Below are 14847 nucleotides of genomic sequence, written 5' to 3'. Positions count from 1 at the left end.
TTATGTCTTAATTCTTTCAACCACCTATATATCACTTGTCAGAGTGCTGTGGAATGGAGGGAATTTCTGGCAGCTCTTCCTTGTTTGCCTTTGAATTTAAGTGAGCTTGGTGTGGCTCTTGCATTGGGGCTGGTGGAAGTGGAATATTGGCTCCACTGACTGCTGGCTTCAAAGAACCACATTTAAGCTTATTAAAAAAAATCTGTTCAGAAAGCAAGCCATTATACTTTGGCTCTTTTCTTACATTATTTCCCTGTTAAATTATATTTATTTTTGGATAGTTCAGTTTACAGATCCAGCCCATGGTAGTTTTCCTTCACTGAAAGGTCTGCTTGGCATTGCTGGAGCTGGAGACAAAGGCGAATGCTATGCTGCACAGTGTCTGTGTCCCTCTGGAGGGGCCCTTGTCACAGTGGGACCCTAACTGGTGGCAAAACATGGACAGATGCCATCACAGGGAAGGCATGATGTAGAACAATGTCAGAAATATCCCTTGTGCATTAAGAGCTATGATGTCTGGATGCTCCAAGCATGATGTGACTGCCATCTGCTTTCTGCTGAGGCACTCGGTGTATCCCGTCTTTAGTGCAGCTCTTGTTGGTGCTTTGGGAGTTCACAATGGGGGTAATTACATGTGAATCTGAAAAATAAATGTTAGTAGAAGGAAATTGGAGAAGGAATGGCAATTTCCAGACCTGCTTGCCCAAGCTATGAACCTTGTAAATGAGAGAGGTGTGAAGTACACTGGTGTGGTGCTGCCTAGGCTGTGCCACTGGCTCGGCCCTGCAAACATCCTCCCCTGTGCTTACTGGTAGAGCTGCACAGATTACTAGTACTGGTAAGGAACTGGGCAGGTGGAGAGGGAACAGATGGGCTGAGTGCCAAAGTGGGTTAATGTAAGAGAACAATAAACGCATAGAAAGTGTGTATCTGGGAGTTGTTTAGGGTGTTGGGGATTTTTGTTTTGTTTGATTTGTGGATTTTTTTTTTTGGGGGGGGGGATGGGTTTGGTGTATATTTTGGGTTTGTTTTTGTAATGTTAGAAACTTGGAAACATCTCTCTTGATAAGCATATTGACAGTCCTCACAAGCAGATGCCCATGAGCACAGAAACTACATCTCAGCATCCAAATTTGTAGATGATGTAAAAGAGCTGTTTGGGAAAAACAGCACTGAACCGAGAGTTCATTAGAACATTGCTCACATTATAGTTGAAATACCTTCAAAGAGATGCTAACAATTAAAATAAGTTCAGAAGAAGAAAAGCCTTGCAGGCATTAAGGAAGGGGTGGGTGTAGGCTTATGTGTTAACAAAATATCCCCAGATAGAATATTATTTTACATCCCCTGTTCTGTAGTTAGCTCCCTTGGTAATTTACAAATGGAAAATAAAATTTACAATTATAGTTGATTAGATATTATGAGTTCTCAACAAAGCATGTTTGTGTTCTGTATGCAATTATTATGGAGTTGCTGGGCACAACTTGGTAGTTAAATTTGAGTTATCTTCTGTGTTCAAGCAATTTAGCTACTTCTGTTTTGTATGAAGAATGAACAGTGTTCTCCTCAAACTACAGCAGTCTTCAGGTAAAGAATGTTTTATATTTTGAACCCATAATTCTTTTCCAATTTCATAGTGAATATTAACCTAATTTAATCAAGTTTAGCCTATAAAAAAGGTTCTTATTATGCAGTTGTGATTGTGTAGACTACATTCAGGTTTAAGCAGTGTTGCTATTCTCAGTTTATAAGACAAACCCAGCAAACTTCTCTGCCTGCTCTTCCTTCTCCTGGCTTGCTTGTCTGAATGTCTTCAAACATGTCAGCCCTTTTATTTCCAGATGAGAGTCTGAGATTCTTGTTTATTTATTGGCTGGGCTTGTTCTGAAAAATGCCACTTGTGCATCTTGATGTTGAAGGCCGTACTGAAGCATCCTTCCAGTGCCACTCTCTTGCTGGGAAACTGAAGGCAGAGGCACTGGGATTCTGCCTTTTCATAGAATCATAGAATGGTTTGGGTTGGAAGGGACCTTAAAGATGATTTCGTTCCAACCCCTCTGCATATGCAGTGGGCAGGGACACCTCCCACCAGACCAGGTTACTCAAGGCCCCATCCAACCTGGCCTTGAACACTTCCAGGGAGAGGGCAGCCACAACTTTCCCCTCCCTGAAAGTCTTCTGGAAGCATTTTTCTTTCTCTTTGGGTAGCTTGAGACTCACTAATGCAGCCAGTGGTTTTCAAACGTGAACAGTGATTTCTTACTGTTAAGAAGTGTTCTTAAAATGACTTTTGACGTTCTGAGAGAGCATAGGCTGTGTTTATCAACATACAAGACTTTGTGAATATGGACTGTTAGTCTTAAGTTTGGGAAATGTCACTTAAACCTCTGTCAGATGCAAGTGAGAGGGCAAATTGTGTAATTATATTTCAGCCTTCTGGTAAATTGACAGTAATTATTTGGTGTAGTTTTGATAATGCTCGTTATTTCAAGGTATTATCACTTTGAACCAAAATTGCATTAATTGTGTAGTCAGTCTTTGAACTCATAGGTTACTCTTGAATGACTGGAAATAATGTTACTCTCTTTCTCGCTTTCTGATAGAATGTTTTCTTTGAAATGACTAAAAGTAACTTACAAATGGCTGGAGCCTGGAAATGGGTATTGGTGAAATAAAGCTGAAAGATAATATTACAAATGTTGGGAGCTCATAGTTCTTCAGGCATATGTTAACTCTGCCTTATGATGAAACACTGAAGGGCAGCCAATGCTCTGAAAGTTGGATCATTTGCTAACAACTGCTGCAGGGTTTTGGTGCTGGGTTACAAATGTTTGGTTTTGAGATCATTGCAATATTTTCTGGTGTGTATAGCTGTTAAGTTGCCCATAATTCCAGCTTAATTGCATTTTAATGAACAATGTTTTGGTTAGTCAACCTTGATGATGTGTTGTTTGCAGGGTTTTCAGCTGCAGCATTGCCACAGCTGACTGGGAGGCTTTTGGTGCCAGTTTTGAAAGGAGCGTTGGGTCATTCACTCTTGACTCACTTTTTTCCTTTTAGGTTTTCTGAAGCTCCATCTTGCCAGCAGCCACTGTGCTGTGATGCCCCGGCATGCCTCATGGCAGAGCTACCCGGCCGCCCCGCTGGAGCGTGGCTCTTCCCTGTAGTGAGCTGGGTAAGTGTGGAACCTCCTCCCTGCTGCAAAAGAAATGCTACCTGCCTGCATCTCTCCTTTGTCCAGACACTGTGGAGGCTGTGGAAAGCCTGGTGACATGGGCTGCTTTCATCAACCTCTGTTTGCGTGTCTTATCGTGCTCTCCTGGCTTTGTGTGCCTTGGAAGAAGGTCTGCTGGGTAGTGATGGATGCATGTGTGTTTTCTTCTAGCTCTGGTGTGCTTGGGAGATGGTTTTCTCTAGAGAGATGTTATGTGTTGGATGAATGGAGAGAATATAGAGGCTGAGTTAATAGGAGCTGGAGATGTTCACCCAGATGTGAGTTGTCCCTTTATTGTCCCTTTTTTTTTTTTAAACAAGGGGTAACCACTGGAGAAGGTAGGTTAGAGGAAGTGTGTCTGAAGTGTTCTTTCTTTCAAAAATCGTAGAATAGAAAGTTAGGGAAAATTAGAATTTAGAAAGTTAGAAAGTTTCTGGGAAACTTTTTTTTCTGCCATCAACAGAGTTGACTGTTGTGAAGTGTTGCACACTGTGAACCCCATAACATCCTCTGTGTCTTGCTAAAATTTGTCAGGTGATGCTGCCTGTTATGGAATTACTCTATGTGAGATCCAGTTGCATCATTTCCCTCTTGCAAAACTAAGATGTGGTAAGTAGCAGGGACCTCATGTTTGACCATCTAAGAAAGCATGTTTCCTGTGCCTGAGAATTGGGCCTGGAATTGGGCCATGTCTTTACTTTATCAGAGCATAGATCTGTCTCTCTCCTAGAGAGTCTTCTAGCCTCAGTAGACACTGCTTATGGTATTCATCCTTGAGAATAAATCTAGCTATTTAAGTGTCTGTGGTTGTGAATAGTTATCACCTGTTAGAACTATAGACTTCTGGACCTGGTTCCTTATCCTGATGGCCCTGGCAAGAAGTCCCTTGGGTCTAAGGGCAATCTCTAGGAACTAATCCAGGTGGGCTGTGTGTCCAAAGAGGGGAAGAAGACATTGGGCATTGTTAAAATACTCATTGCATCTGTTAGTTTGCTTTAACTGTATGTATGGGCAGAAAGGAGAGAGGTATCGGAAATGAAGAAATAGTCTCTTGGGTTTGTACAAAGAACAGTTCAGCAAATCCTCTTGGACAATCTGGAGCCTGAATATACCAGATAGGGCTGAGAAGAAATTATTCTGTTTTATCTACCTAGTGCAGGCTGGTGCTGGGACAGTTCCTCAGACCTTTGGTTTAAGAAATGTGTAGATTGCTGGTGGACTGTTCCCTTTGGATTTAATCTAGACCCTGACAAGAACACATTTTGGTTCTCTGAATTCCTGGAGGCCAAATGTTTGCATTTTTTGTCTAGTGCTGTATTGCTTTAGCAAGTGTCAGCTCATTTATACACTGATTGACAACCATTGTCAGTGACCTAATTCATATTCAGCCATGACTGGCATTCATTACAGGTTGAGTCTTGTTTATGCCAGCAATTGTTTTTAACCAGTTTGAGAGTACCAAATGAAACTGGTCTATTTTGGGCAACCTAATCTGAAAATTGTTATGTGGTGGACTACAGCTTCAGCATGTATCTGTTCCCTAGCTTTGGCTGAACCTCTGTGGATCCCCAGTGCTGAGCTGGAGTTTTCCTCCATCTCCATCCCAGTACAGTGATTTTTAGAAGCTCAAAAGAAGCTGTTGCAGTGGCTGGGCAGGGAGGGTAAGAGCTGTCGAGCAGCTCAAGCTTCACAAACCTGTCACTACTGTACCTCTCCCTCCGCTGCACCATTCCCAGGCTTCTACTTGGAGGATCCTGTAAAAATGGGGAAGTTACAGGGAATCTTGTGATTGTTTATTGCTATTTATAGCCATTACCCTTGCTGTTATGGGTATTTACTACTTGTGTTTGGCTAGTTGTACTAAATGCTCATCGCTTAGGCATATTTGCATTTTCAAAAGATGTTTTCATTTCATTGCTGCTTTTCCAATCTGTTGTTTCTCCTAAATGAAAAGAAAATGTGTGTTTGTTTTCCTGGATCACGTGGTATTCTTATTTCTGATTTCCCTTCTGAGTATGTATGTATTCATATTTGGGTGTTTGCATTGCAAGTGCACAATTTGATTTTCACTTCCTCTCAGACCTTTGAATGAGTCAGGAGTCTTTTGCTTTACAGATTCTGCTTTTTCCAGTGTGTTGCTCTCAGACTTTTATCTCTTTGTTCTCTTGTGTTTTCTGGGGGTGTGTGGTTTCTGCATTTCTTTTTTCTTTCACCTTTCTTTAAATGTGAATCATAGAATCACTTCAGTTGGAAAAAAACTTAGATGGCACTTCTCTCTCTCCCCTTTCCTCCTTTTTATTAATTTCATGCCTTCCCTTTTGGGATTACTGTAAACTTTGCCCATCCTGTAATGGGATACTTGTATCACAGATACTCTCATGAGCTGACTTTATTTTATGGGAGGAAACTGTTCTGAGCAAATGTTAAGATCTATTCTGTTTATGAAGGAAAAAAAATTAATAAAAAAAGTAATTTGTTCAAAGTCAAGAGATTTGGCACTGAAAGCATTTCCCTATCTCTGCAGTCATTTTGATTTTTTAAAAAATCTATTTGTACAATTACTCTTCTCATCAGTGCAAGGTCCTGAGAGAGGCAGATAGTCTGGAAAAATGAGTACTATAAGACCCTTTTTACCTTATTCTGTGCTTATTATGGACTCCAAGATGTAGCTCTTAGATGCTCCTGGATCCTGATATGCTAGACACAGCTGTGTAGAGGCCCAGTGTTCCTCCTTATCTTTTTCATGCTGGAGAAGATTCATTTACCATTTCCCGTGGCCTCAGTTCTGTAACCCTTAGTGCTTCTCTGTTCTTTTTCTTTCTTTTTTTTTTTTTTTTTCTTTTTCTTTCTTTTCTTTTTTTTCTTTTTCTTTCTTTTCTTTTTTTTCTTTTTCTTTTTTCTTTTTTTTTTCTTTCCTTTTTTCTTTTTCTTTTTTTTTTTTTTTTTCCTTTTTCTTTCCTTTTTTCTTTTTCTTTTTTTTTCTTTTTTTTTTCTTTTTTTTTTTTTTTTTTTTCTTTTTTTGTGAGAACACAAAGACATCAATTTTAATTTGAGATTTACATTTATCTGCTCTCTGAGGTGATAGTTCCAGCTCCTTCTCCCCAAGCTATGGAAATGCCTGTGTCTTCCCCTAAAGTCCCAGTAAGACGACCATCTGCAGTTTCTGAGAGGCTGGGCTTGGCACATGCACATGAGGCCTCCTGGTGCCCCCAGTGCCTCGTGGTTCTCCTCAGGTGATGAGCCTATGCCCATTTTCAAAGCAGGTACACACAACCTGAGGAGCCCTGGGTATTGAGTCCTACCATCCTGACAAGAACTGGCAAGGTATTATGTGCTTTTTCCCCCTGGATTATTCAGAAGAAGTTTCAGGATCTTCTGTGGAAGAGAGGAATGTTACCTTTTAACACTCTCAGTCCTCCATGGGGGTAGTAGTTTGAGGAACTTCTTTATTTCTTCATCTTTGTTTCTCATGAGCTCCAAAGCTATCTTGAACTCCGGACACCTTATTGCTCCTTCCTCTGGAATAGGAGAGGATGAATTTTGGTCCTTCATGAACTTGCAAGGGAGGATGGACAATTCTTCCAGTGAAAACTGTAGAAGAAGAAGAATTTTTAGCTGAGTGGTGCATAGGCAGACAACATACTGTAAAGTGTACCAGATATTGGGCAGTGACCTTTGCGGGTGTTTTCTTTTAAAATTCACCTTTGTCATATCCCAGCATTCAAAAAGATGAAAAAAAGATTCAGTGCTGGAATTTTGATTATGAGACATATAATATGGGAAGAACACTACAGCAGTGAAGCTTGTCAGTGTTATTCAAGTACTTTTCTGTGTACCACTTCTATTACTATCTTAATTTAAAATAAATTGCTCTTGTCATATATAAACGTGGCTACTTGTCATATATAAACGTGGCTACTTTGGATCCATTATGACTTTAGGAGAAACGTTGCCAATACAGAGATCCCTTCTGACCTATTTTTTTTCTGTTAAATTAATTAAGGTTTAAAAAGAATGTATAAGTTCACAGTTTCAGAGTGAGAAGAAGTGGATACGAGTGTTGAACAATCATCATTGCTGTGCTAGGAAATACTTGTGTAAATAAAATGTGCTTTTTTGGCTTGAGGCTGGTTGTTTTTTTAGTTATATTTGAAAACAATATTACCCCAAACCAGGTGGTTTTAGGAAATGTGGCAGCTTCAATACTGTAATGACTTTGAGGAGCAGATTATTGCATTTACTCTCAGAGCAGGACATTGTTAGTAGGGACTTGATGAAAATTATTTTTAACATAATAAAAAATGCCTTGGTTATCTGTTGCTTTTTCCTGTCTATATTATTTGTGATCTTGCATTCCTTCCACTAGTAAATGAGAAGGAGAAATAGCATCAGGAAATAGATGAAGAACACTAAACAGTATGATGGAAAGAGTAATTTAAAGCATCTGCTTTTGTTTTTTGTGGGAAATCAAGAAGCAACTGAAGCAAAAAAAGTGATAGATATTTTTACAGATGGAATGAGTCTGCAGCACAACCTAGGGATGTAAACTTGAGGACTGTTTAGCGGTTTGCTCAATTATTTTTTTGTTGGCTCCCCTCCTTTCCATCCCCTGTTCACCCACAGTTTAGGTCTCCTGTTACAGCAGGGTAGCTGGTATCAGGCTTTTCAGCTGCATGAAGCTTTCCCTAATTTGTGATGGGGTAGCCCCATCCTGTTCTGGGGCTACCTGCACGTCAGGAGGGGACTGCTGGATAGCCCCAGTCCCTGACTGTGGGGCAGTGAGTAAAGCAGTGCTGAGGCTGAGGCCAACCTGGTGATGTTGGTCCCCCAGATGGGGGGTGGTGATGTTTAGGCCCCCAAATCCTGTTATTCCCAATGCCTCCATCCTCCTGAGAGATGTAGAGGGGTGCTCCCTGCTAGTGGACCTATAATTTGTGGCTTGTGAATGGATGCTTGACAGAGCTGTAGTAATGGGGACTCCTTTACTATATTTTACTGGTATTTCAGAGGTTTACTTGCTATTCCAAGCTTGTAACTCCAAAAAGGGTATTAAATATGAAATAAAAATGGAGGGGGTTTTAAAAAATGAAAGAATTTAAGCAAAACCCATAAATCTGTCTACCAACTTTTAAAGTTTTTATTTCTTAAATGTCAGGGGATAGAGGTCTATTTGTTTTTTCATGAGCTTTTTCAAAGTATGTGTGGCTCTTCTGCAAACACCAGAAGCCAGTAACTAAGACTTTGAAAGAGCCAGATGATATTGTGAAACCATGAGGGGAAAAGTAGGATGCTTTTAACACTGTAGAAAGCCCCTTAAAGTACTGCCTCTGCTTCTGCATCCCTTTACTGTGGGAAGTGAAAGAGAAACCTGATCCAATAGAGGATTACAGACCTAGACTACAAACCTGGAGCTAGACTACTTGTAGTTAATGCATCAGAAATTTTATTTTATATGCTTATTTTGGTTTAAAAATTTTATGCATTTGGAAGACTTCCTCTCCCCCCATGGGAGTCCTACTTTCCACATAATTAAAGCAAGACAGCAGCAGAGACAATGAATTGTAAAAATTCATTGCTGGTTACAACAAGAATTTGAGCCTCATCCATTTGTCATTAAAAAAAAAAGTCTTTCAAAAAGCAGATGGTCTTGTAACTAGAACAAGTCTGGATTCTGGCAGACAGGGTGAGAAATGTGCATTGTGAGGACAGGGAAAACACTGAACTGTGAACTGTTCATCTTAGTGGAGTCTTCTAGCTGTGAGAATCTTTGCTAATGCTATCATGCATGAGAGTAATCATCAGTGGTCAAAATCAGTAACTTCTGTTCCATCTGCAGGCTCACATAAAATAAATATTATTACTGGACCACAATTTTTCTGTGTTTTTTCTGGAAGGTGCTACCTCCTAGTAGGAATTCATGAGCATTTTAAGTGCAGTTTGTGAGTACTCCTTACAAGGAGTTCTGCATAGGAAGGATTTGATCCTAAAGTGGAAATAATGATTTAACATTGCAAGAACAGTGTTCCAAGTAAAACTCTGTATGCTATGTGCTATGTTTACGTAAAAGTGTTTGCTTTTACATAAACAGTGTAGTGCAGTGTGCAGTCTAGAAAGATTCTTAAATTAACAATCAAGTTAATAAATAATGCTAGCTCTCCATCATTCAGTGGTACTTCAGATGAAAGCTAGAAACCCCCCACACTTGCTAAAAGCTTATTTCTGCCTATTGCTCTTCTGTGTGTTTTATGTAGGTGAAGTTGCAGCTGTATGACTTTATTCAGGGCTCATTCTCTCCAGGAATCCCTGAGTCACTGAATCAGCTTCATCAGACTGATTGGCTGCAATAGATAATAAATAAATCAATGCTGCTTGCATGATTGCCACAGGTACAATAATCTGTGGCTGATAACTGGAATTCTTAGGGGATGTGCATATCTCTTGCATGCAGCTTAGACCCAAGTAGCCCAGCATGCTATTAAAAACATTTTTATTTGTTTCTGTTCACTCAAAATCACATAGTATCTCCTCTCAGACAGAAGAATGGCTCTCTGGAGCCTCTTCATGTAGAGCTGGCAACCATTTTAATCATATGTAGTAGGAAATTTTCTCATACAGTTGAAAATATAGTAGTTAGCTCAGACACATCCTCACTTATAGTAGGAAAATAATCAGGTACATTAGGATCTGTCATAGATCCATCAAATGCTGGAAAACAGATTAGAAACCTGAAGACAAATATTTTTATAACAGGTACTACCTCCTTGTGTCCCAAAAAGTGGGAAGTGGTCATAAACAGGAAGGTCATTAGCAAAATCACATGGAGTCTCCTGGATGGGGGCCTCCTGTCTGCTGTGCAGTGCTGAGCTGCTGGCTGAGACATAAAACAGGGGGATGCAATGCGTGGTCCCTCAGCATGAGTTTTATGCCTGAAGAGGCAGCGCTTGCAATGCAAATGCAGGAAAAGACAGGGAAAATAATTTTGCATGATTGGTGAGTATGCATTTTGGTTTAAATGAGCTATCCTCTTTTTCTAATGCTTAATATTTTTTTAGTGTTGTTCTGTCTCCTGCATGGATGCAATATGAGTTTAAAAAAATTAAAAAATATTTCCATAGTCATGGCAAACAGCTTTGAAGCTCTCTGCAAGGAATGGAATGCAACTGTGCAGCCTGGTAACTCTCTCTCTTCCATCTCTTTAGCTAAATCATCTATATGTGAAAAAACAAAACAAACAAAAAAACCCCAGAAATACAGTGCTGTGTGTATAAGAAAGCTTCTTCTGGAGCCCATCAATCTTTTTTCATTGTATCTAAGAACCTGAGAGCAGTGAGAACTTGTGCATTCTTCATCCCTATGCATGTCCAATATTATATCTTATGCAAGTTTCTTTTCTCACTAAATTATAGGTATAAAAGATGTGCATAGTGGTGTGGCTTTTTCTTCTGAAGCACTGGTGATACTGTTCAACAGCTATTGCATTGATGTCCTTTAAAAATAATTCCTTTTAATGCACGTCTTTACGTTTCACTGACCCACAGACTGAAAGTCAGAGAATGTGCTTAGCTTGATAATTAATATTAGAGGGAAGAAATCTGATTTAGAATCCATCCTCTGCTCAAATACAGCAGAATTCGAACAGTTTCTCATGTTGGGAAAGTTTGTGTAGAGCTGGGCTAGAGGTCTCCCTTGATGCTCCACTGGTGGTCCATCTTTTGGCATCTGTAGCTGCACTACTCTAGGAGCTGGGTTGTGACCATTGGGACACTGCCAGGGACAACAAGCCTCCCTGTCCTATCCTTTGGCTTGGCAGGATTTATATATCTTAATGGAGATCTCGAAAGGTAAGAAGGGAAGGGGAATCACTGTCCCAGAGCACTTGGTACCCTGTAGCACACAGGAGGACAGGCACTACATGCTCAGGTTCCCTTAGTGATGGGAAGGAATTGCATGCATCTGAATCCTTCATGCTCTGCACAGTTCTTATGTCTCAGCATGTCTGGCAGTCCTGAGCTCAGCCCCCTGCCTGGGCTGGAGTGGGGCTCGGCTGCTTGCTCCCCTCCTTCTGGATGGGCACCTGGGTGCACAGACCTGAATTTCACTGCCTTCATTTTCCAACTGAATGCCATGCCAGTTCCTGCTGTGGCCTGTCCCAGAACAACATAAATGGTTTTGTGTCAAAGGGAACACTTTAGGCTCCGGTTAAACTGATCTTTTTCTTTGTTGAAATGACATCTTGAGAATCCTGAAGTTTATGCATGTTGCTTTTTATGTGACACAACTGCCAAATAAAAGCAATAAAACAATAGAAATGTAAGGGCTCTGGGTGTGGCATTGAGGCATAGTGTGGCATGAGTTTATGCGTGCCTACATTAAAATATTTTAATTTTTGCTTAGGGTCTGGTTTATTGATTCAATGTTACATTTGCTTAAATATTTAGTTTTATTTAAAATTAATTTTGCTTCTCTTTGGGATGCCTGTACATGTTGAGCTGTTCTTTCTCAGAGCAATTCTTAGCTTCTTTGTAGGAAGCAGAATTAGGGCTGTGCAGGTTCGTCCTCCCTGCTGCAGCACTGTCCTGGCTCAGTTGCCAGACAAATGCATGTTGGGTTTTGTTGTGATCAAGGTAAGGAGAAATGCTTGGCCTCTGTCAGGATAGAACAGCTTCCTCCATCTCCTTTGGCTTCACTGCTAGCTAATCAAGTGAAATGGTTGTTGTCAGTGGTAGGGCTATAGGGTATGAGGGATGCAGAGCCCAGTAACACTGCTGAGGGATGCAGAGATCAGCCCTGGGCAGGATATGTAATACTGGCATGGCCCCACTTTCCAGATATGGGCCCTCATCCTTTGGTCCCATCCTTGGCATGCTGTGACAGTGCCCATAATGAGCAGCAAAGCTACTGAATTCATCAGGTGTGGATGCTGTGATCTGAAAATTTACCCCTAGTTTTCTGTCAATGCAGGATGCCAGTGTACATGTTTCTGTAAGAAGCTATTTTATTTCTATACAGCTCCAGGACTGCCTTTAGATTGCATTTCAACATTTTATTTTGTTGTGGTCAGAGAGAATGTGCTGTTTTTGTCAAAACTAATTTATTCAGATCTGCTAATGGATTCAAGAAGAAAATGAATTTTGCAATTCTGTGCATCTGTCTCATAGACTCTTCTTGCTCAGAGCAATTTATCAAAGAGTTTGAACTCAGCTCCCTGTCTGTAGTCATTCACACCTCCCAAGGGTGCCTTTGTCAGGCTGTTGATGCAGTAATTTCTTGAAAATATTAGTGGGAAAATGAGGTTTGAAGGGAAAAGCAGGCTTATAGTCTCAAGAGTAGTGAAGGAAGGAAAAGGTAGAAATTAACTGGCATTTTTTTCTGTCATAAATTTCTGTTAAGTTTTTGAAGGAAATCGAGTTCCAAGTTGTGTGGGTTTTTAAAAATTTTTTAAATGGAGTAAATTGACATGTTTTGAAAGTCTGCAAAAAGGCATCCGTAAAGGAGGATGTCTGAGGACTACAGCCCCTGAAAGACAGCATCTCTCATGTTAACTTCTCCATAACACACATCATATTTAAGATCTGTTTGTTTGAAAGGTTCTTTGATACATCTAAGAGCAATTATGAGTTCCTAAGTAAATAATATGGTATTTCTTAGGATATGTTTATTTTAATTTTTAGGATACGGTCTCATATGTTTTATAAGGATATCCTTCAGTAAGTATTCAGTGTAAGTTCAATTATGGATTGGGGAATCAGATCCTGCATTAGCAACACAAAATTCTGCAAGCTCATTCTTGGCTAAGCCCCAGCCTTTCATGCAAAAGTCAATTGAAATGGGAGAAAGAAAAAAACTGTGTTTGTCTTACAGCAATGGCTTAAAATTCACCCACGATGGTCTGGGAAACTGTGGCTTTGAGGGGAAGGGTGATAACTTCAACTGATTTTAATTTACCAGAAGTCATGCTGTCTACTCCTTTAATATTAGTTGTTGGAGAGCTGTGATTAAGTGTTCTTCCTCCTGATAACAGCTCACTGAAAAGTGGCTGACAGGTAGAAAGAGCAGCCAAACTGCTGGGTGCTTTAGAAGGTGTTTGCTGATGCAGCAGCATCCCCTGTCAGCACTGCTGATAAGCTCTGAGGCAAACTGCCACCCAGAATTTCTTTAGCAGCCCAGTGAAGGGCCAGATAAATTGTGCTGTTCACAATGTGCCAATTGCCACAAATTGGCTACACTTGCTTGGCAGTGACATGGTGACTACATATGGTTGTTTTTTATTATAATCTATATCTTGCATATATACAAGTATATGTGTATATATACGTATATGTACCATTTTTGTTCAGAGAAATGTCATTTAGTCTTTTTTTGTACACTGACAGCAAAGGGAATTTTTGTTAACCTCAGATATAGTGTTGATTAACTTTAATACAAAATTTAAAGCAATTTTACTTGGAACTAATTGCAAAGTGTAAGGAGAGGTTCTGGGTTACAATATGAAGTCCTCTTGTATTGTTGAAGAGTTTTTAAAATACTATAGCAAATATTTAATTTTGGTTTGAAGGCCTTGTCAAGTCAGAAGTATCTTCTAGCCAAAAGAGGAGCTGGCCTCTAAAAGCTCACAATAGAGCATCCCTTAGAGATAGGTAGCATCTCTGCTCTTCCTTCTTCTCAACAAGCAGCATGTGTTGTTTTTTGTTGTTGTTTGTTTGTTTGTTTTGCATTTTCTACCCTCCTCCTCCTGTATTAAAATATTTCTTTAACTGTTAGAGCAGTTCAAGCCCACAAGATGGGGGTATAAGTTATTGTATATGGAAATAGGAAGGAGAATGAGTGTGTTTGTCCCTCTGCAAAGGTATTCAGGGGAATGAGGTCCCTTTCTTTAAGGGAAGAACTGGGAAACCGTGGAGTTCTCTGTGGTGGGCAATGGAGAAATTGGAGTTTTCCTGACATGGCAGTCACTCTGGTGACAGCTGCTGCTGCACGCTGGTCTCTGACACATGGCATGATACCACCCCAGAGCCTTTAGGAGTGATGGTGGTGACCCATCAGACTTTGCCAACACTCAGCTTTAGGCTGCAGGGTGAGGGTGGACATGGCAGATGTTTCTGAACCTCTCATCTTTTCATGGTCAGGAGCCACAAAGGCACTTACAACACTGTCCAGAGTGGGAGGAATGGAAAAAGGAGACTTTTTCGCTTCTCTTGTTATAGCATATAAGCATCCTGGAACTAAACAGGCTGCTTCTGATTGCCCAAAACTAAAGACACATAAGAAATGCAGGTTCATGATTAGTATTTGCCTATCTGTTCCCAGCCAATAGATGATGTTGATGCTAGGAGTATGCTGGGTACACTCATTTCTCTTTGAAATACAAAGCTGTTACCTTTCTGCCTTCCTCCAGCTGCAATTTGGAAAGAATGAGAGAGGTATGCAGGGATGTGAGTTGTGAATATGGATGTGATGGCAAGAACATTTCATGGTATTATTCTTTGTGATAATATAGCAAATAATAAAGTGCTCTATAGTCATAACACCACATGTTCACTACGCTGGGGGAACTGGCAGAGACTGAGAGAAAGAACAGTATTAGGAGAAAACAGTATTTTGGCATGTTTGGTTTCTGTCCAAGAACCCTGGTA

At 40.3% G+C, this 14847-nt stretch overlaps 1 protein-coding gene across 1 annotated transcript in view; it reads left to right on the top strand.

Annotated features, from left to right (window-relative positions):
* The window catches only part of KIAA1217 (KIAA1217 ortholog), a 339766-nt gene that overhangs the window by 13121 nt on the left and 311798 nt on the right, over positions 1-14847 (top strand). The window contains exon 2 of the mRNA XM_030445014.1: positions 3061-3175. Within this exon, the coding sequence (XP_030300874.1) occupies positions 3112-3175 (64 nt within the window). The 5' untranslated portion in view covers positions 3061-3111. The remainder of the gene's footprint in view (positions 1-3060; positions 3176-14847) is intronic.

Source organism: Calypte anna, chromosome 2 (genome assembly GCF_003957555.1).
Source record: "Calypte anna isolate BGI_N300 chromosome 2, bCalAnn1_v1.p, whole genome shotgun sequence".
Lineage (NCBI taxonomy): Eukaryota > Metazoa > Chordata > Aves > Apodiformes > Trochilidae > Calypte > Calypte anna.
This window is presented reverse-complemented; position numbering and strand designations above follow the sequence as displayed.